Here is a 22,591-nt window from a genome sequence, read left to right as displayed (position 1 = left end):
AAAAAAACCCCCAAAACAACACATTATATATATTTATGTTACTGGGTTAACTGAGAGTCTCTGCTTGTTTTTACATTAAACATCAAAGATACGTCTTAAGGTATCTTTCATCATGAGTTTTAAAAACATTAAGTGTTGCTTTGGTTAAGTACGTGTGTATTACCTGGAGACATTTTCAGTCTTCCTGCGGCTCCTCTTTCCCTTATTATTCCCTGCTGCAGTGCCAGACTCTGTGCTCTGTGCTTTCTTTTTCTGTCCTTTGCAGTCGTCTCTCAGCTAGACGGGGTAAACAAACAGGGATGACAGTTGGTTTTTTTTTTCTATAGAAATCTCTTTGATGATAAAAGTCAAAGGAGAAATGAATTTGTTATTGTAATTAAACAGAAATGCAGCAGTCTAACAAAAACTCCTCCTTTACCTCTACTTCAGAACTGTCCCTTTTCTCAGACTCCATCTTCTCTGCATAGTGCTCAGTGCAGCTCTTTTCTATGGGACTGCACACTAACAGGCCCGGTCTGGGTCCTGGACCCAGTGTGACATTATCTGGGAAACCAGCAGGTATTTCCATGGGAAACATAACCGCTGCTGGCATTGTATCTTCTACGACTTCTTTAAAGTCTGGGGCTGTCATCTTCTCCATCTCATTGATGAAAGCTGGTTCGTTGTTGTTGTTGCAGACGTCGGTGTCGGGAGTGAGGGGAGGGTCTGGTCTCAAGTCTTCCAGCTCTTCATCCACTGCCACAGCACCAGCTGATGCTGTGGATGAGCTGGGTTTATATTTGGAGTAATAGAGTGAAACCTTGCATTTCTTCTGTTGTTGGGAGGGTGTGGTTGAGGAGCCCTTCTTTGAGGACTGAGGTCGAGGGGCGGGGCTGTTGGCTAAGGCTGGAGACCCGCGGCCTTTACCTTTGTCGGATGTGTGGCAGGTGTCCACGTAGGTCTTACAACTGCCTTTTGTTTTACTGCACAGACAGACATTTGACTATTTAGAGTGTTTTAACACCAAAAAGTTTTCCTGCTATGTTTACGATTGGTCTACATAAATAAATGAGGAAGAAAAATCTACATACTGTACTCCATTAGGTGTGATATTATTGACTGAACCATTTTCCCGGGACAAGACAGAGTTGTGGTTGCTCCTGCTGCTCGGTGCAGAGAACTCATGCAGGATAAACTGTGCTTGATAAAAGGCCATCAGGCACACACCAAACAAGGAGAAACTGCAACAAAAACAGAGATCCGAAAAAATTTACAAGTTAATCAAAAACTAAACCCCAATCAATAAACTTTCCCCGATGCATCCGCTTCTCCTCACAAATTACTGTTACTGACCATGTGAAGATGAGGGTGACCACCCAGAAAGTTTCCTCCCAGCTGGGGCCAGGAACCACCTGGGCACAGAGGGGCAACATGTGATGGGGAAGCGTCACGTTGAGGGTAAAAGGGAAAGAAGTGCCACGTGATGTCACAAGGGTGAGGTCCCGAATGACCCAGGATGAGGTGAAGTCTGGGGTAAACCTGAAGTCGCGGACAGGTAGAGGCAGAGAGAGAAACAAACAGCAAAATGATTAAAAAAAAGAGCCAAAACAATGAGATTTTTTAAAAAAGGAGAGGAAGACATATTCAGGACATATTGTGCAAGAATATAAAAAAGGAAGAGAAATAGCAAAAAATAAATACATAACAAGAGAAGTAGGATATTGGGCAACTAATATATTGCGCAACCAGCAAAGTAAATCACATTATGGCTTAAAATGAAACCCAAAAAGTTAAATGAAGGGACGTCATGAAGGAAAGGGGTCTGAAATTCCACTCACGCTATGGTGAGCTCAGAGGAGCTGTTGTGATCGAGGCTGAAGGAATGACACTGCAGCACCTCGAAGCCAAATCCCTGACACTTGTAACCATTTATATTCATTGACATGACTGTCAGGGGAAGCTCGCCAGCATTCTCCACCTTGAAGCTCTTTCTGATGGCAAAAAGGGGCTTATTGCTGCGCAGACCTGTAAGCGTCAGAAATAATGCCCATTAGCCTGATTTTGATCATACATTTAGCTTAAAATTTACATTAATATGACAGCTGATAAACTTCACTCTCACCATCACGACACTCCATTAGCGTTGATTGAGGAACATTAAAGCGTAAAGAGGCCCCAGGACCGGGCAGTTTCCCCCCGACTTTTAGCAGCTCTTTAGCCCCGTGGCCCTGCACCATCACCATGTCAAACACCGTCAGGTTGTTCCTGAAAAAGAAAGAAAGAAAAAAAGATTAAAAACACACAAACTCAGACGTCAAAACTTAAAATAGGAAATCAAGAGACGCTTAAATCATGCCGCATTTAGTCTTCAGTGTTATAAACAGACAACTTACCAACTTTTTAAAAACTGGCTACAAAACATGTTCCACTACACTTTTGTACCACAAAAATGGCAGAAAACGGATTTGTGAAATGTCTATAGAACACAAAAAACTCAGCACACATGGACCCAGAAAACACAATCAAAACCATTAACACTATTATCAATGAATACCTGATGATAAGAATGGTGGTGGTGGGTTTGTGTTCAGAGGGAGTAAAAACCACAGCAACCTCTCTGGACTCCCAGGGCTGCAGCAGCAGACGTAAGACTCTGTTTTTTTCTTCCATATTCTTACCCACCTGTACAGATGCACACAGGAGGGAAGAAACGGAAAGGATTAGTCAAAGAAAGGAACATGAGACAGTGGCACAGCTTTATTTTGAGGAGTTTTTCCGAGGCTTACCTTGGAGGAAGAAGCCAACAGAGAGAACTCTGTTGTGCTGATGTTAACAGAGAGAGGGCTGATATTAAACCTGCCAATCCAAACAAAGAAAACACCTTCAGAAGTGGAGTAGAAGGAGATGCTGCGGCATCAAAACTCAAAACAGCCGTGTACTAAACTGCAACAATAACTTGACAATGTACCATTTGGTTAGAAGGTCCAGAGCCTCCAGGGGAGCAGGGTACAGAGAGAGGACCCGAATCTCTACAGAAACCACTGAAGACGAAGGGTTCTTCAGCATGAATGTCTTAACCTGGAACAAAAAAAAAAAATTCCTTTATAAGACAAATGCTTGTTAAGAATAAATGTTTCCTAAATTTAAAAAAAATTCTTAAAATGTAAACTAACAAAAAATAAATGCTGTATTTTCAGTAAACAAACATCACCCACCTTGCTCTCATTGACAGGAGTAGCACCAAAGTCCAGGAGAGACGATGCCTCCACTGGGAGTCTCGGCCACCTGACAAGACGAATATATTTACATGAATAATTACGCTAATGCTGACCGCTGATGGAATATAAAAGCACACAATGCAGGAGTATGTGTTTCTGTGTGTGTGTGTTAAATTCAAGAATAACCTGCAAGGCAGCTTGTCTTTGCGGCTCTGCCATCGAGAGCAGAGTTCAGCTGCTAGTTTGCTGTCCACAGCCCAAGACGAGTGGGAAAAATCTGGAAGAAGAGAGCGTTGCCACTCTGAGCGACCTAATAAAACACACCAGAAGATTACTTGGATCATAACATCTTCCATCACAGGAAGAAAGAAAGAAAGAAGTTTTACCTGTTTCAGATAGTCTAAGAGGACAAGGACGTCCACACTCTCTTTCCGCCTCAAACACCACCTCTCCCTGATGGCAAACATACAACTTTTAATTTCTACACAAATGCCTGACCCAAACACACTACCTACTCACCACTGAAACTGCTATTTTACCTTGGAAGGATTAGGATGGAAGTACAGTGGAACTTGCAGTGCTGTGCCCAGGCTGGTATTCAGACTCAGGGTGGAGACCTGGTTAACAGGCAGGGCCCTGCTGAGCAGCTGGAGGGACAGGACGTGCCAGCAGCCCTGAGGAACTGTCAGTGGAGTGTTGAAGTTCATCACCTGACAGACAGGGGGCAGAAGAGATAATCTGTTAAATCTTCAACTTTGTTTAGAATCAATATGATGAATGAATAACTTGTTACAGGTCAAAATCTATGCACCATAACCTAGCGCAAATTTGATCATCGTGTGATAAAAACTGCATCCTATCATCACATGTTGCATAGTAGTGCATGCCTACCTTCATTACCCCCTGCAGCTTCTCTGAGAGGCTTGCATTCAACACAATGAGAGGCACAGGGAAGGGGTTGCTGAGCCACAAGTCCACCTGGTTAGCAGCTCTTTGTTTCATCTGAAACAGGCTGAACAAATCCCCAACAGGCCATCTGGAGAAAGAAATAAAAACATTAGTATAAAAATGACCCCAGAAGGAAAATATAGATGATATACTTGTCTGTGTTTATTAGTACCTTAAAAACACTTTTAAATGAACTATTTCTGGGGCTACGCTGTTTCAGATCAGAAATACGTTTATTGTGATGATTACAAAATTCCTCCATGTTACCTGTGTGGAACATGTAGTCCAGGGAAGCTGTAGGCCGTCCTGTTTCCCATAATTTTCAAACTGATATGACTTATACATTTCTGGTCGAGGCCAGGCAACGAGCCTGATAGAAAATACAAATACAATTTCACTCAGAAGAATCGGTACGGGCTTAGAGCAAACGATTGCAACTTAAATAGGTAGTCACCTCTGCAGGCCAGTGTAGCCACTTCAGTGAAGTTTTTTGCTTCTGGTGTCAGAAGAACCTGATTAAAGTCCAAGCTAGCCTCTACTTTTGATAGCACCTGCATGTCCTGGAGACATAAAACAATGTTTTAGAGCTGCAATAATTCTACTCGCTGACTGTTGTACAACAAGGCAGAACTCTCACCTTTATATACAGCTTCTTCCCTCCAGAATTTAACATATAAACTCTTATTTTTGATTCCCCTGTTGGAAGAAGCAAAGAGGAATGAGAATAATGTATACAAATGTGATCCATGTGTAATACAACAGAATGACGATGACAGCTCAAACAAAGCGACATCAGAAAACAGGTAAGTACAATAAAATACTTCAGAAAGCGGTTCTGAAAAACAATAATGGTTCAAACTAATCACAGGAACTGTACACTGATGCTGTGTACACAACTGTGGCCAAAATAATTTGAACCTTCGCCCTTGATTTGGTGCAAAAACCAGAGAAAGAAAACAAAATCAGGACTGATGTCATATTTCCCATGCCTTTCATTATTAAACGGTTCTTTCAAAACGGGAAAATAATCAAAGTCTTTTAATTGTATTCCTTCTCTAGTTAAACTAATACGTTTAAAAAAATGGAAGCGACTCCACAGGAAATATAGAAGCTCTGTTATGGTTAAATCTGTTAAAAAGTAAGTATTATTTTGCTTTGATAGAGCTTCACCACACAAACATTCAATGATGTCATTCATGTGTAGGCTGAAATAAATAAATAAAATACCAGTGCATGTTTCTCTTTTCATACTGAAATACTGTTTTATGAACGACAGTCAGAGTCAGGTCGTGCAGCGTGGCACGCTTGCGGTGTGAATTGCCTTCAGGGCATGAATCAGAAAGGTCGCAGACACCCACCGAATGCATCCTGTTCAGCAGCAGGAGCCACCAGTAGGACCAAAATGTGCTCAATGACATAGGGCTTGAGCTTGTCCAGGTCAGCAGGCTGGTCACCGCGCGCCGACAGATTAATCTGCAGACTGAGACGCTCCTCGCTTTGGAGGCAGGACCCCTGGGACAGAACAGGAAAAGCATACAGTCATGCACCAAACACAAGGACAAAATAAGGAGCACATGAACAATGACGAGTAATCTGAGAATTTAAAACAAAATCCAACAAGCGGGAACAGAGACTAAATACATACCCTGACTTAGCTGCCCACTTTTGCCTGTCTGTTAACTGCTACCACCCTCCCTGTTACTAACACCCTCTTAAAGTTGACAGATCAGTAGTGGGATAGTGCAAATCTCACTACAAACCAGGGATCGTCTCAGTGGGTGAATCACCACTTGACGAACTGCAGACAGATACTATGGCTTGGTGCCACTGGGGGATCAAGGCCTGCAAAAGCAAAACTAATCCCGTGAAACCAAGACTGCTGCTAACTTTCTGTTGGGCTCATTTGATCTGAACGCAGCCGCGACTCCGACCCAAAGCCCATTTTGTTCAAGTGCACTTGAAAAAGAACTGAGCAGCAGGTGTTGGTCCTGAATACGAGCCAAAAGTTACAGCCGGGGCACTCACGCCAAAGCACATGAGGAAGATTTCAGTTTGTATTAATATGACAGCGTAGTTGTCTGTGTCTGCAGCCGTCTTCTCTCACTTCATGTGCACTTCTTCGATTATAAGGTCTCTTGAGAAAGCAATTAAAAGCCTGGCAAGAGATCTCCCTCTCCTCAGGGCTTCTGTAGAAAACAGAAGGCGCTCAGATGACGAGCCCGGCTGTCTGTTAGAAGTTTAAGACTGGCAGGCCTTCTGCTCAAGAGGAGTGAAGCTCAGCTCCGATTTTGCTAAGTAGGGGAGAACTAAAAATGGTGCAAGATCACACATCGTAAAAAAATCAAGTACGCGGCTAACTGCCTTTCTATTTATTTCTCCTTATTTCCACAAAGTTTCCCCTAAGCTTCTTTTCATAGCATCGTGCTTTTCTTTTGATATTTTCAAATGCAGAAATCAAGAATATCTAGGATTTTAAAATCAACAACAGTGCTTGAAAGAAGCTGCTGAATTTTCAGGTGTGTTTAAAACCATTCTGAGCTGGAGTAACGTGCCAAGATCTTCCCAGATCCTCTAAATTCAGAGGTCTAAAATCCAGGCACGCGAATCCCTGTACTTGTAAAACATGATTCTCCAGAGCAGCGTGTCAGCTGAAAAGGCTCGACAACTACTGAAACAGATGGAGACAAATTACCTGTGGACTGTTCCAACTCTTCGGTAAGCTGCACTCCAGGAGTAGACCCAGTATAGTGATGTTGGAGGCATCTTCCTGCAAGAGCAACAGCAATCATCACAGGTTAAACAGCCTTTTTCTTTTACTTGCTGTAAAAGCATTTGCATTGCAGTACTGTAATCCCAACAGGTGCACAACAGAATACAAAGTTTAGAGCAGCTTTCTTGAAGTTGCACTCTGATATTTTAAAGTACAACAATTTGGTGTATAAAGACCACACTTTTTCAAGGTAAATAAACAAACGATGGCCAATCCACTTTGTTTACACTGATTTTAGAGCTGCTGATTTGGGAAAGGTGTGACAAAAGAACATCAAGTAAAAGTAAGCATACATGCATGTACCTAATTACAGATCTGAGCTGAACTTCAAGCAACAGAACAGAACAGAACAAAACTGAAAGTCCTGGCACTGAAGTGCTTAAGCAATTATGTGTAAAGTGGGAATGAGCTCAGATGGGGAAGTCACTACAAAGTTGCAAGACAGAGTGAAAAACACCTTTTCAACCTCATATGCACATAACATGGAATAAGAACCTAAACGGCACTAAAAAGACTTAAACATCGGCTACAACATGAAGCATAACACCACAAAGAAAAAAAAATGTTGCAAAAAATTGTAAAGTTGGTGCAAATGTTACAATTTGTGTGCGATAAGAAGAAATACACATATACATGAACGCTGTGGGGGAGAGATAGAAAGAAAAAAATCGTGCATGTAGCTTTAGCAGCCGTTTGTGTGACTGAGTGAACACAAGTCTCTGCACTTCGCTCAGCTGACATTTTGCAACTGCCACCCCACTTCCTGTTGTGGAGGCGGACACGCCTTTCAGATGCCTCTTACACACAGACAAAGACAGACACACACTTTCACTGCCTCAGCTTCTTTCAAAAACTATACAGAAGTTGTTCATTGGTTTTCGGTTTTGCGTCGCTGTGAAGCGTGTACGAATGAATGCTTCTGTGTGGCTAATTTGATTTGAAATCAAGTGTCTGTTACATTGGAAGCAAACATTAACATTTTTAATTAAAAATGTTAAAAAAAGAAGCTTTTTTTTCTCTATCAAGTTTTATGCTGACGCCAAACACATTCATAATTTAATAAGACCCAGCTCATGCCAGTGTGAATAACAAAGCTCCTGTTTGTATCTTTGCAATTGCCAATTTTGTTTATCAGCGTTGGCAGGAAAGTGGAAAATCAGCTGTTTCCAATGATGAGCTCTTATTCAATACTCTGTGTGTCCTCCACAGAAAAACACAGAGACATTCAAGAGTACCTGAGTTTGGGTCAGCTTAATGCTCTGGATGTGAGGGAATATTAGCAGACTATCCTTAATTTGGACAGATTTTAACGATCCCTGGTCTTCTCCCACACCAAATACCTGAAAAACAAGCAGTTAACATTTATACATTTATACTGAGAAACATCGTCAGCAAGTACACAAACAAGTGTCATCAACACATACGAGTGTTTGGGATGATTTATTCCAGTCTGAATGCACACGGAAGAACTCAAAAACAATAAAGGCAAACTGACTGAATATAGCTCCACTACATGTTTAAACTATGAAGAAAATTATACAAAACTATCAAGTGCAAACATTACTGTATTAAAGACAGTGGCATGTTATTGGCTCGTGTTTACTTCTTTGTTGTGGCACTGTTGCAAACTTTAATTTCACATAGAAGTTTTTATGGTATCTTTTTTAAAATCACAGGTGTGACCGCTTGATCCTGATTATATCCTGAAATAAAGTCAAACTCTGATATTGCTGCTGTGATAATAATAGCAGCCTGTGAACACCCTTACTCCCAAAGCCACTCCTTAATAATAATCGAACCAGGAAACTCTGAGTTTTGTTGGTGATAAATAAATGCCAGAGGAGTTGCCAAGATGGCTGTCGAGTGTCGAGACTTGCCTATGACAACCGTCATTACAGACTTAAGACTTTTGGATTCCTGTGGGCAGTCTCTGCATGCTTTGGTTTCAGTGTAGAGCCCAATTATGTCTGACATCCAACTTACAACTTAACTGATCCCGCTTCAAATACAGCAAGCATTGCAAGTGACACAATTTTCAGTTAAGCTGAGCCTTGAAAGGCAAACATCTCTGACAAAGCTAACCAAAGGCTACAGTATTTAAGCAAGCTGAGGTTAGATAAACCCTAAAGTGGTCTCACAACCAGACTTTATTTTTCTTTTCCTTGTAGCAATCTACTTTAACTCGAGCTTGCAGAGTTGCAGTAAAAAGCAAAAGCATTTTCAGTGAAATAATTAAAGCCTCAAATACACAAACAAAAAAACTTATGAAACCAGCATGCTTTCTACCTCAAGGTAACAGCGGAGCCCTGAATAAATAAGCGCTTTCTCCTACCAGCATTATTTCTCTTTATTTCTTTAGCCTCAGCCATGCTTTGCAAACAATTTTTGAATAAAACATCATTTGCATGCTCAACTTTCTAATGGCACAAAGATCAGCATTTTGACTTGCGTATGAGTGTGTGCACGTGGGACGAAGCAAGCATGAAACCAGCAGTCTGGTCAGCTTCTATTTTGGATAACACTTTCTTAGAGAATAACAAAAGCTGACATGACCGAGATGGTTTGTAAGCTCATACAAGGACTGCGATACTGCGATAAAACAATAGCATGCAAACAGTAAGCAAATGCTATCGTGGAGACACAAAGTGAGGGTAAAAAAAAACATGTCTGCAACTCACCTGGTATGACAGCAGCCCATGGGCCGATGTGTTTATAAATAATGTGTTTTCTATATTGCCCTCCTCAGACGGGAGGAAAATTAGTTTAAAAGATGCCTTCCCCCTAGGAGGGATCACCTGGACACAGAGAAAACACGAAGCAATAAGTTATTTGAACAAGATACACATTTTACTTCAATTGCAATTATTTCTAAGCATCATTAGTTGTTAAGAATCTTCTACGGACTTACTCTTCTGTGAAAGGAAGGTATGTAAAAATGCCTGCTGGATGTAAACATTGACAGCAGTGTGACAGGAACTTCCTGACTGGGGTTGTGTATATATATGGTTTCAGCTCTTGGCAGCCCCAGCGGCCTGTAAAGACACACACGAGAACGTTAGGATTCCCCAGTGAGTTACAGGAGTGCCATGGCTAGCTGAATAAATGGAGGTACACATCATTATAGTTCACTACATACACATCTATAAGAATATTCAAACATGCCTGCATACCTTAGATCCCCCTGCTGCTCCCTGAGAAAGTGGGGTGTGCATGAACGTTTATTTAAAAATGCATAGTTTTGAACGCGTACCCTGGGAGATTCTTTACATGATGTTTAATTATGTAAACCACATTTCTCTATCCCAAATAATAACAAGTTTAAAGCTATAATATGAAGCTGAGCAAGACCAGTGGAGCTGAGCAAAGACGGTCACACTCAAGCCTTTGCACTTATATGAAAGTTAATCCTTTGTCCACTGTTAAGTCTATGTTTACAAATTCTTCCATAATAATTTAGATAAGCCTCATAGTTCTGATCCTCTGCAGTAGATGAGTAGCATTTTGCATTCTGTCAATACAGGGAAGCTGTAAGAGGAAACTCAAACGATTTGCATGGAAAAGATGAGTAACATGTATGAGCTCTTTTATTGTATCCAAACAAGCTGCCACTGTGAGAATTAAAACCACATACATACACAAATAAGCAAATAAGGAAGGCTATGAAAAGCTGGCTGTTATATCAAACAAACTCTCTCAGTCTGGCCACTTTTAATCTATTACAGTCACATGACGCTTCCTAGGGTTTTGTGTTAGGTGAATACCTCCTACCCTGCCCTTCGCACAAGCACTTTAGGGCACTTCAGAGTTACACACATCTGTATAACACCTTCTGTCATGAAGGATGTTAATGTTATTTTATCTGTGTATAATTGAAGTGGGACAACTTAAAAGCTGACAGTCTCACAGGTAAAGAGAGCTAGGTCCCATTTCTAGGCAGATCAATACTCACATGACTTTTTTCCCCTCATTTAAAAAAGAAAAAAAGGGGGGGGGGGGCTTTTGAGAACATGTTTTACATAATGTTCAGCCTGTTGGGCCAGAAAGCATTTGTTTAACATACATTACAATGTGATAATATGATAAGGACAAAAGGTTTCACAGTGCATCTCTTTCCTTCATTGGCTTCACTTGACAGCGGTTTTATTCTTTGATATGTGGTAGCAGAAATCATTGAGCAAACAGCACTTGACCCCACTCTGCTCCAAGTACTACTGGTTTTGTTTTTCCGCCACAGTCTTTCCGTTTGATCAGAGCAGTGCAGCTGTGCATGTACAGATCAAGTTAAGAGCAGCTTAAACAGTTTGTAATATAACCCATTTGCACTGACAACATATAGTGGCGTAAAGTCATTCTCAGCAGAGAACAAAGTCACGCTTCCGTTTTGTGAACTGTAATCTGAGCCTTTCTATTAAATGTTTGGTAGCCGGACCAACTGCATGTGCGGGTAAGTGCATTTGAACCTATCCCTTTAAAGCTGTTTGCAAAGTGCAGTCTCAGTGTAGTAGGATTTACTGACATTTTGCCACTCGTTTCATCTTGTGTGTCTCTTCTGCTCAACGTCGCAGGAAGAACAAAGTATACAACGGCTTCTTCCTTCTCTGCGGGGGAAGCTCAGGAACACAGGGGTCTTATTTTTACTGATTTAAAATTAGAAGTGCAAGTTATGCACTGACATAAAGTGAATTACTACACAAGGCTTATTTTAAAAAATTGTAAGAAGAGTAAGATATGGCTCTGTTACTTAGCTCATACTTGTCTACACATCTGAATGGCAAATTGAGTAAGTGGGGTAATTTAAGTCGCTTTAGCCTCTGTACAGCTGCTGCTGCCACCTCTGCAAGCTCGTTTGAACTCCACCTCCAACCCAGCTCCTCCTTTCCATGCTGGGTTTAAAATAATCCACGTCATGTCTGCTGCTCTCTTCTGTATATGCATGAGTATGAATGCTCCTGTCTCACAACAAATGAATGCAGAGAGAAAAGCTGTTTTACTCGCCTGTAGTTGTCCTGAGTGAAATGCACACAAACAGAGGCACCTCAGCTCTGAACAATTATGAAAAAGTTTAATTTAGAGATCTATATAAAGAACTACACAATATGGCATTACAGTATATAATTTGAGACAATTTTAAAAACGGGCTGGGGAAGAAAAAAAAAGACAATTTGCAGCAGAAAATCATGAAACTCTTCATATTACCAGACTCTTCATTTGAGACATTTCCCAAGCCTCAAATGAAGCATCTTTTGCTTTCTGTTTGTCAGTCAGAGCGACTTTACTTTCATTTTAGGCAAATGAACTGCATGTACAGCAGAATTTAAATCAAGCGAGACTGTGGTCAAAATAAATCGTTTCTACTACTACTACCACCATCAGCCTGATCAAACATGTATGGACTACATGTAATGCCAAATTATCACCAAGAGGCACAAAAATACTCTTGATATTGGCAAACATGATCTTCTTAACCACATCAAAATGCCACGCTCTATTAAGATTGTTTGAAATGCCAAACTAGGCACCCCAGCATGCTTAAGATAAAACACAGTGCTTGGTGCGGTTTGCATCACTTGTCGTTCCCCTGCTCAAATGTACTTTGTTGTTCTTATGAGCATGTTCATTTTTGTTCTCTTTGGCCACATATATCAACCGATTTGAGTCAGTGTTACTGTTAGAACCACAACGTTATCCCACAACTCATGTACAAAAAAACCCCCCACAAAATGGTGAGTGGATGGGGAGTCTTAGAGTACCATTATAAAAAACTCCCAGAAGCAATTTCATTCTAGTGTCCAAATATGTATCTAATACTGGGATATCTTTTTCCTTCTGCATTCCAAATCTATGACATAAAATATGAACTAATAAAAGCTGCTTGTGACTGTTTACTTTTAAGCAGAAGCAATGGGGACTGCTGTGCAACCACAGTATTGTGCCTAATAGACCGTGTGTTTTGGGAGTATCAAGGCAAACAAGTTCTTAACCCCATCTGGCGGGGTTCAACCCTCTGCAGTCTGTCTGGATGCTGGAAAACCAAACTGACTGACATACTTGGCTATTCTAACAATGAAGGGCCCTCAGTTTATGAAATGCTCCCTTCTATAGTATTCATCACAGTGACAGATGACACCACTGGCTTGCTTTAGCTCTACATTAAAATAACTCAGTTGGGTTTTCCACATCATTCATTTGACATTGCAAAATCAAATCACATTTTCCCCTTGTCTTATGCTGCTGACTATATAGTTAAAGCTGTCATCCTCTTCAGTACAATATTAACAACAGCAATGCTTGGATAGAAATATTAAAGCAGAAAGTGAGAGCAGCACTTACTGGGTCCCAAACTCTAACACTGGAGGCTGAAAATGCAAAGCCTTCCCATTCTCCTGCATATACGGGGAGGAGCTGTTGATCAAAAGAAAAACAAGCAAAAACAAACTGTTACCATTTGTGCATTTGACTGAACACAGAAAAGTTGCAAAGTTCATAAACAATCGTTTAGGATCTTCAAAAACTGTAGATCAAAGAAACAAAGACTGTATTTTAAATGAATAACTGTGAGCGTTTGTCAGATTTAGTGACAAGTGAAAGATGTGATGAGTAAGCAATCAATACTTCTAAAAATACGTCTGCAGATGCAGAAGTCATTGTTGCTTCTGTAAAGTGCCAATACAAATATACTTTTTCTAAACAAAGACATTTATTGCACTCGTCCTCATGGACATTATTCATTTTATTTTTATTTATACCCCATAATATAAATATCTTTGACTATTTTCTTATTGACAGTACGGAGCTTGAGTACCACCAAATTATTACATCTGAGTTTTGGAAAACAAGCATTTTTTTTTGGTTGTCATTTGGTCACAAACTGTTTTTTCCAAAACCTGGGCTCATGCTGAACTCTGAACGTTATCATATCTGAAGACAAAGTTCATCCCTGACAGCAGAACAACAAAGTATTTATACACATAAAAACCGCGACTCTAAAGCTCTGCTACAAGGACCAAAGTTAAACACCAAAAAAGTAAGGAAGGGAGAGTGACACTGCTATTTTACAGCCATCTTATCAGTAAAGCCAACGCCCTCAAAATAATGGCAACAGTGCCCGTGAGCAATGAATTTCATGTCCACAAGATACATCGCACATCCCGCTGTATGCTGAAAAACAAAACAGCATAGTTCAGATCATATACATCTTTAATTTACCTCAGTTTACTATACTTCTGTAGCTCTATCCTGAGCTAGGAAACATGTTTTCATTCTGATGTGCATTGTTTGCTCTCCAGACTAAATGACTGAGTCATTTTGTCAACAGAAAAAAGCATCCAGCTTATATTAGTAAATATATGGAAGCTAAATCTTTTATAGCCCCAAATAATGACTGTAACACCAACAAAATACACTGCCAAGTGTACGTACAGTAAACAATGCAGGAGAGTAATACTGAAAATGGTCAATTCATACAACAACTACTGTCCTTCAGCGATACTTCCTTATATGCACACACACCAACTGGGCAAGCTAGATTTTGTTAGAGATACACAAAAGGGGTGGCATCTTCTGCTGGCCATTGTAGCTGGAGAGAATATCTCACAAACTGCTGGTTATGTTAGTACCAGTTCCTCATATCAGTCACAGATGGCCATCTACCACAACTACTTATAGTATTATGGGGTCTGCTATCACAGCACGCAAGCATGGGTGCAGGAGAGGAAGTGACTGAGCTGCTGGTGTGGCCACATTCTAAGTCTCATGACACAGCTAGAGGTGGAAGACGCTCACTTCTATATAAGGGCAACATATGTGCTAATACACAACAGACCAAATGAAAACCACTTTGTAAGCAGCGCAGAGCTGTGTTGTGTATCTGATGTCGGAAAATGGACCATCACTAAAAACACCACAAGGATAACAAAGAATTTTTAAGACACGCGTTTATTTTCTCTTTAAAAGTAACAAGTACTTTGACTGAGTCTGAGTCTGCTCTTTTTCTGATGTCAAGCCTCTTCTCACAGATCTGACTCAGTGTTAGCATAATTTTTGTTTGTCCTTGGCTGCTCTTTTTAAAGGTGAACAGATTAATAACTCTTAAAGCTATTTTTTTAAAGAAAAAAATGATGATGAAGCAACAGGTCTACTGGGACACCAAGATATCCACAAGGCATTTCTCTCTCCCGGAAATCATGGGATTTTAGGGGTTACTGACTGACTACTGAATACTTCCCCAAGTCCAAAATCAAGCAAAGTTCAGAACAATTGGCGCACAGTCAAAGCAAGAGGACCCTGTGCAAAAATGATCACACACTGAAGATGGCCACGGTTTACAGGAAGGTCTGTACCTTTGGTTTTGGTGTTTGGTGAACAGTGTTTACTGCTGAGTGGAAAAATTACAAACTTAACATGCTGTGTTGTTGAAAAAAGCCATGATTGATTTTACACTCAGGTCCACAACACTTTTATACACAGGTAGCTGAAGAGAAACGGGTGAAATAACAAATCTGCTCTTAAGGAACTGTTTATCTTTTCTACTCTACCCTCTGGCCAATCAGTAGGTGCAAAGAGAAGGATATGTAAACAACAACAGTTTATTTCAGACTAAACTAAACAACGCCCATTATTCATAACGCGTGTTGGAGTTTGCAAAAGGTCACAAATATAAATATAAAAAGGCACCAACTCTGTCGAACACCATTTTCATTGGCAGATACAAATGTTGTGATCATACAAGTATTTGACAGTAAAATGGAGAATCAGGAAATCTGATGCTGTACTTGTTAAAACAGAAGATGCAAAAACATCCCAAGTGTGAAAAAAATTCTCCCCCCAACTTGACTAAACCGGCAATGATGCAACTATCAACCAGTGTGAATAAATAGATGGACATACAATTTCATAATTACCAGCAATGTTCTGCATGAATGTATTAAACGAGTAAACGGGAGAGAAAATAAAATTATTGGTTCTGCTGGGTCCAGTCCTCTTAAAAACCACATTCAGACCCCATAAAATTAGCTCTTTATGGCTATCAACGTATCAGCAGAGCACAGTAATTGTGATAACTGCAGAATTCAGATGCTACACCTTCTCTTGAAGGTGGTGTAGCAATACAGTGACACTTCTGAAAACGTTTCACAGAGAAACACGTGTAAATGGATGTCAAGTAAATGCTGAGTTAAAGAAAGAATGAAGGCACAAATATAATACAAAAAACCACAGATGAACTGGCTGTGGCTTGTTCAGAGGAACAATGCCTATTGCATCACATAATAAGGGCTTCCCTCTCACGTTCAGTATAGCTCTAATTGTTTATTAATTTCTAGCCTGTTAAACAGTATCATTTCAGTCTTACTCAAAGTGGAAAAACAGTGTGTGGGTGAGTGTATGAGGGGTCAAATGTGAAAGGGAAATGAGGTTGTGTGCTTGTACAGAGGAGTGCCGTGCCATGGCTAGCATTGTTGTTTCAAGGTCAACAGTTTCACCTCATAGCTATTCATATAATTAAAAGCACACTTCTCTACTGACTCGGACTAAAAGACCACCTGCAGAACAATGTTAACTTCTGCAAAAATTCTGAACAAATGTTAAAATGCAAAGTGAAACACACTCCTCTCTCTGTAGTGGTGAGTAGTGTCAGGCTTCGTTCAGATCTTCAAAGGTTAGCTGGGGGCTTTTACCTTGTCATGTGCATTAGGAACTTGGAATTTGTTGTAAATTCAAAAGCAGCTGCCCATGAAGAAAAACCAGCCTCTTAACAAGCACACCACTGAGCTGTAGTCTGAGGGTTCTGTCCACTGCCACAGTACAAAAATAACAGGTTATGTTTGGTGCTATTTGAGCTCTTGGATCTAACTCAAATAAAGTCAGTGTTAGCAGTGACCTGAGCCACGCTCCAGGGAAAGGGTTAGGACTAGACAAGGGTTTAGATCAACTTTATTCACAGACGTGTGAACTGACAATGACGTTAAATCCACATGCCACAGTATTAACACTATACCTTGATAAAGCAGTATCATAAATGATCCTGGTGGAGAAAAAAGTAAAAAGGCCTAAAAAGAGAAGGATGTGGGACTAAGATATTTTGACGCGCAAGAGCACAGACAGAGATATCATTAACCTCTGCATATGCTGCCTGCTTTGCTCTTTAGGCTGGGAGAGGGTGACGGCAGGCCTGGCAAGTGCCTGATAACCCAGGCACGAGAGGCCTCACGGCTCAGGAGGTCTTGAGGTCAACCAGAACTGCAAAGCCTCTTTTGCTTCTCACCTCTCAAGATTTAAAAATAGTCATATTCCCACACTGTTCACCCACTGCTGTCTACATGCAAATCACATTAAACTCAAGATGCTTGTCAATTTAAAACAGCTACAGATTTAGTCTTTCACGTTTATGAAAGCTGGCATTGGCTAAAAGCTATTTATTTTAACAAAAGGTTTTAGTGATAATTTTTTTAATAATCAACACTGACTGCATGATATAAAAATACATTTATTCTGATATTACTAAATTAATTAAGTTGCCTGCTAAACTCCATATGTGGTCTATTCAGACACTTTCTATTGCAAATATTAAATGAATTTACTAAACTACTGCATGCTGATGCTGACGAGTGCACTGAAATATTTCTGTGGTAAGGTAGCATCAAAATCAACCCAATATTAAAATGGTACAGAGAATTGAGAATTTCTTCAACCTGACAACCAATTACAAACAATTTGATCAAGTACCTTGCATATTCCACAAACATTTTTCCTGGTGTTTGGATCTTTCAAATAAATATGATGATTCCCATTTAGAAGCAATCTGTCATTCTGAAACAGGAAGACTATGTTTATGTGACCAAAGTAGCTCTAGTATCTTTTAAATTTGTGTCCTATTGATATCCAATAATATGCAGCATGCATGTATCTTTTCTTTCTTTGCAAACCTTTTTGCAAAACTTTTCTCCATTTTATCTCCTTACTCCCAAACTCATATCAGGGACCTTGCTTTAGGTTCCAAGAAAACGAAAAATGCTTCTAGTTGTGCCAGTAAAATAATCACTTTGAGTAAAGACAGGAAGAAAACACCTTTCTGGGAACATTGGACTGCCATGTATCTGACTCTCTTTGCATGAGTGCAAACCAAAGAATGTGCAGGACAGAGGCCAGATATGCTATGTCATAAACGCATTAGCTCCACAAAGCAGCCTTCTTTTTTTTGAGAGAAAAACAGAAAGTACTTTCTCATTTGATTCATTCAAACTAAACTGCTACAATGAGCTCACCATCCACAGTGAGTTTGACTAGACCGTCAGCTCCCAGCAAACAAAACCCATTCAGAGACCGTGACAGAGAAAACATGTACGCCTTTTTCAAAACACGCAGATAATTCAAGAAATCAGGGATCATGAGACTTGATTAGGAACACACTGATAAGCAGAACAAATAATTGAACAGTTATCAAAAAAATCTTATATTTAAGGCAGGAAACACTGCCTTAAAGATAATCAGTACAGTCTCAGAGATTGTACTGAACCAGCATAGGCACTAGAGATTTTACTGACATTTATTCTGCTCAACAATTATTTTTGGAAAGATAACCAAGAAGGCTAAGGCAAGAAAATATTTACAAGTGCAATTGTAACACGCCTCAAGATTGCTTCCGTTTCTGAGCAGCCATCAACACCACTAGCCTGATAGTGAGCAACACTATGAACTGTTGAGATTCTGAAGAAAACGTCTATTTTTCCAACCAGTTTTAAGCAGGAACAGAAACAGATGGGAAAGACAGAGCTCCCCTCCTTTTTCTTTCAAGGAGTTCTAAAATTAGGCAGGAATTTGGTTCTGTGCCTCTGTAACGCACGCCCCCAAACTCTCTCCATCACACCCCCTCACTCACCAAAATAAACAACACAGCCTGCATGCAGGCAAAGACTTCAAGCTAGTTACACTGAAACCACACTGCATCATTTGTCTGTGTGAAGAGAAAAAACACGTCACCCAGCAGCTACAGTTTAACGCTGCATATTACACAAATCCCTTGACGCAACATCTTTAAATGTACAGCGTACAGTAGAATTTTAATTTGCACCCTGCTAAAGAAACCCTTATGTATGACAAGATCTCTATGTAGGTTTGTTATTTGTTGGCCATCATGCATCTTGTTGGCAAGTCTCTACCTAGGTATTCAGTTTTAACTGATAAGCTTACCTGTCCTCGAGTGGAAGACCCTCTTTTCTTCGCTCCTTCTCCACCTGAAATTTGATGAAAAAACAAAACAAAACAGATAAACCAATTTGCATCAAATTTGATTTTACTGTGAACCTGGAACAGTCAGTGGAAACTTAAAATGGCATTAGAGCTTGTGCATCCTGGCTCTAACCTCATGTCTGCCAATGTTGGTGGACTGTCATGCAGTTCTTAGAACAGGGCAATAAGAATCTGGTTTATGGATGACTACATCTTCTCTCTACTAAAAAAGGGCGTTTTCAGCATTTTATGTCTGAACTCATCTTTACAATGGACCCCCCTCAATCTACACACAATACTTCATCCACAGTGACAATGCAAAAATGATGTCTTTGCACAGAAATATCCCATTTAAGTAGGTATTCACACTTGAGCTTATGTGTATCCTAAGATCGCCCTGAAGATGTGCTTCAACTTGTTAAGACCTCATGTGACCCTAATTCAATTCACTGAATAATCTGGGAAGGACACTGTTTGCCTATAAGGTCTCAAAGCTGATAAAGTAAGTAATAGTGAAAACTAAGCCATGACCCAGCCTTGAAATATTTACACAGACCTGTGAAACAGGACTGTTTCCAAAGACTTTTGAGGAATGCTACAATGTCAGCACCATTATAAGTTTCCAGATCATGTTAGCCTCCATCATTCTCACAGGGTATGATGTTTGTAAGCAGAGTCTTCATAGACTTGAGCACACAACCAAACTGATTAATTGGAATTGAGAATGATGAACTTCAGTTTGACAATGAAGATCATCTAGATTTCCTTTGTAATGCTGGGAGGACCTTATAGAAAGACAAACAATGGTGCAGCACTCACCAATCAGATGGTAAAAGAAACTATACATAACTAAGTCACAAAACAACCCACAGGGGGCTCATCTCAAGACACCTGAATAAATCAGATCATGAAAAGCAAAATCCTCCGGCAGCCATGGCTAAATAGTCTGAATAGTAAACCTTTACTACTAGTACTGGAGCCTCGAAGAGGTTTGCCCACAGGAAGCGAAGATAAGAGTTACTGTGGCGACTGTGGCTCAGGGGGTTGGGAAGCGTATCTGTAACCGGAAGGTCACCGGTTCGATTCCCGGGCTCTCTGTCCTGGTCGTTGTGTCCTTGGGCAAGACCTTGGGCAAGACACCAGTAGGCGTTGGTGTCTGGCCAACGCCTACTGGTGTTGGCCAGACGGGCCGATGGCGCGATATGGCAGCCTCGCTTCTGTCAGTCTGCCCCAGGGCAGCTGTGGCTACAACCGTAGCTTGCCTCCACCAGTGTCTGAATGTGAGATTGAATGAATAGTGGCATTGTAAAGCGCTTTGGGTGCCTTGAAAAGCGCTATATAAATCCAATCCATTATTATTATTATTATTACTGAGATATTATTGATAACTGAGATACAATCCATTATTATTATTATTACTGAGATAATCCTTGACTAATCAAAGAAAAATTGGCAGATAAGTCGACGACTAAACTGATCTTTAGTTGCAGCCCTAATATACACATAAAAATTATTTTGGTGTATTCCAATTTCTGCGAACTTATACTGTCAGCATTAACAATAATCTTTTAAAGTTTTTTTTGTTTTTTTGTTTTTTAAATTAAACTGATCCATGTTCATGATAAAACACTGACTGTTTATATAACTTTCAAAATCTGCACACATTTTTAGGATCATCTATGCCCACCCAGTTAAATTAATAGAGTACCGCAGACTACATCAGTTCAAATCATTTCCGTTTGCAGCTAATAAACATCACACACAAATAACGGGAACCAAACGTGGACAACACAAAAACGCAGGAATATCTCTGAACAACTGAGTTCATACATGGATCATCAGGGCAATGAAAATGAAGGATAAGTGGATGCCTGCAGTGACTATTACTCACTACTACATTAGTATTATGTGGCAGCAAGATAAAAATAACAAGATATAAATAACAGTCCATCACAACTTTTGTTATGTAATAAATACTTTGCACATATTCATTTAGGTGCAATGTATTTACATCTCAGTTTCATAATTTCATTTTCAAATAAACTGTAAGTTACTGCATGTTTTGGTGGCGTTTGATTGCGTTACCAATGAGGAAGTATATCGACGTGCGGGAGTAGAGCCGCTCCATGTCCAAGTCACCAAGCGTCGGTTCAAATTTGTCGCATCCTTCGGCTACCGGACCCGAGACCTGCCCGTGTCGCGGTTCTGTGGAACCCGAAAAATGGAAAGAGACGGCGAGGAAGACCCAAAATAACATGGAGGAGGAGTTTCCTTGAAGATTTACGCTCAGCCAAACTGTCATGGGATGAAGCAACAACTGCCGCGATGGACCGAGTTCAATGGCGCTCTCTTGTCGCCCGATGCGCCGAGGCGCGGGAGGATCTAAGTCTAAGTAAGTTGGTGGCATTTAACAAAACGTCACTTTTTCTTTTTTTTTTTTTTTAAGAAGTAGGAAATGCATTAGCAGATTTAGAATTGAACTGTAGAAGACCTGACCATTACAGCTGATTGTAAAATAACATAGGACAACTTGAATGGCGTTATACAAGAAATTTTTGAAGGATCCTTTAACAGATTTAAAAATGTCTTATCTGCACAAAAACTGGTTCCTATTTGTATCATATTGGCAACCAAAAACCCATAAGTGAAATTTAAATGCTTTACAAGCAATGGATATAGAACACTATTAATCACCATGAAAAACAACTATGCTCTTTAATTCTTCTTTTTCTGATGCACACATAGGTTTCCTGCAGAATAAAAAGCATGCTACCAGTCATTCCTTCCAGTATTACATTTGTGTGAAGTAGGAATCTAGTTACTAGGGGTGGGGGGAAAAAATCGATACTGTGTAGTATCGTGATATTTTGTTTGCTAATAATGTATCGATACAGGGACAGCAAAAATCGATATTTTGTTACAAAAAACGTTTTTGTGGACTGGTACATGCTCTGACTTAAGAGCATGTTGATCAGCTCCTTTAGAATCCTGACATTCCTTCACTGTCCAAATGTGTTTAACTTGTTTTTTGGCAGCTATAAACATGACAGTTTACTTATTTTAATTTAAGACATGTTTTATTTTAATTAAGTTTAAAACTTTTTTATTTAATGTAAAATTATATTTTGTTTTAATTTACTTTCAAATTCTTCAGTTGCTGAATGGGCTGCATAGTTTTCATAAATTTCATAGTTTAGAATAGCTATAATTGTACCAGATGGTTGCATTCAGTTAAGTTGGACTAGACTGTAATACAAACCGTTCAGTTTGTCAACAATAAAACTGACTGAAATGAGAGAAAGACTGAGTGTGAGACTTTGATATTAGATAAAATGAATATTGATAAAGTTTACCTTTATGTACAGAATCTGAATATTGCAAAATATTTTTTAAAATTGCAATAATATTGTATCATGCGTTAAGTATTGTGATAATATCGTATCGTGGGATG

General features: G+C 39.9%; 1 protein-coding gene across 3 annotated transcripts in view; it reads right to left on the bottom strand.

Moving 5' to 3' along the window:
• tmem131l (transmembrane 131 like) overlaps window positions 1-22,591 on the bottom strand; it is a 33,035-nt gene that overhangs the window by 5,507 nt on the left and 4,937 nt on the right. Inside the window, exons 3-26 of one of the 3 annotated variants that reach the window (XM_085162579.1) lie at window positions 19,102-19,145; window positions 13,246-13,317; window positions 9,824-9,947; window positions 9,594-9,710; window positions 8,151-8,255; window positions 6,838-6,912; window positions 5,504-5,657; window positions 4,783-4,841; window positions 4,600-4,705; window positions 4,413-4,515; window positions 4,089-4,233; window positions 3,737-3,907; window positions 3,584-3,650; window positions 3,384-3,507; window positions 3,195-3,264; window positions 2,948-3,057; window positions 2,766-2,835; window positions 2,534-2,661; window positions 2,102-2,244; window positions 1,818-2,004; window positions 1,333-1,518; window positions 1,071-1,220; window positions 419-962; window positions 164-276 (exon numbers count right to left, since the gene is read on the bottom strand). In XM_085162579.1, the coding sequence (XP_085018705.1) occupies window positions 164-276; window positions 419-962; window positions 1,071-1,220; window positions 1,333-1,518; window positions 1,818-2,004; window positions 2,102-2,244; window positions 2,534-2,661; window positions 2,766-2,835; window positions 2,948-3,057; window positions 3,195-3,264; window positions 3,384-3,507; window positions 3,584-3,650; window positions 3,737-3,907; window positions 4,089-4,233; window positions 4,413-4,515; window positions 4,600-4,705; window positions 4,783-4,841; window positions 5,504-5,657; window positions 6,838-6,912; window positions 8,151-8,255; window positions 9,594-9,710; window positions 9,824-9,947; window positions 13,246-13,317; window positions 19,102-19,145 (3,167 nt within the window). The remainder of the gene's footprint in view (window positions 1-163; window positions 277-418; window positions 963-1,070; window positions 1,221-1,332; window positions 1,519-1,817; window positions 2,005-2,101; window positions 2,245-2,533; window positions 2,662-2,765; window positions 2,836-2,947; window positions 3,058-3,194; window positions 3,265-3,383; window positions 3,508-3,583; window positions 3,651-3,736; window positions 3,908-4,088; window positions 4,234-4,412; window positions 4,516-4,599; window positions 4,706-4,782; window positions 4,842-5,503; window positions 5,658-6,837; window positions 6,913-8,150; window positions 8,256-9,593; window positions 9,711-9,823; window positions 9,948-13,245; window positions 13,318-19,101; window positions 19,146-22,591) is intronic. The other 2 variants (XM_085162580.1, XM_085162581.1) reach the window with 2 other exon arrangements.

The sequence above is a fragment of the Neolamprologus multifasciatus genome, chromosome 6 (genome assembly GCF_963576455.1).
Source record: "Neolamprologus multifasciatus chromosome 6, fNeoMul1.2, whole genome shotgun sequence".
Taxonomy (NCBI): Eukaryota; Metazoa; Chordata; class Actinopteri; order Cichliformes; family Cichlidae; genus Neolamprologus; species Neolamprologus multifasciatus.
This window is presented reverse-complemented; position numbering and strand designations above follow the sequence as displayed.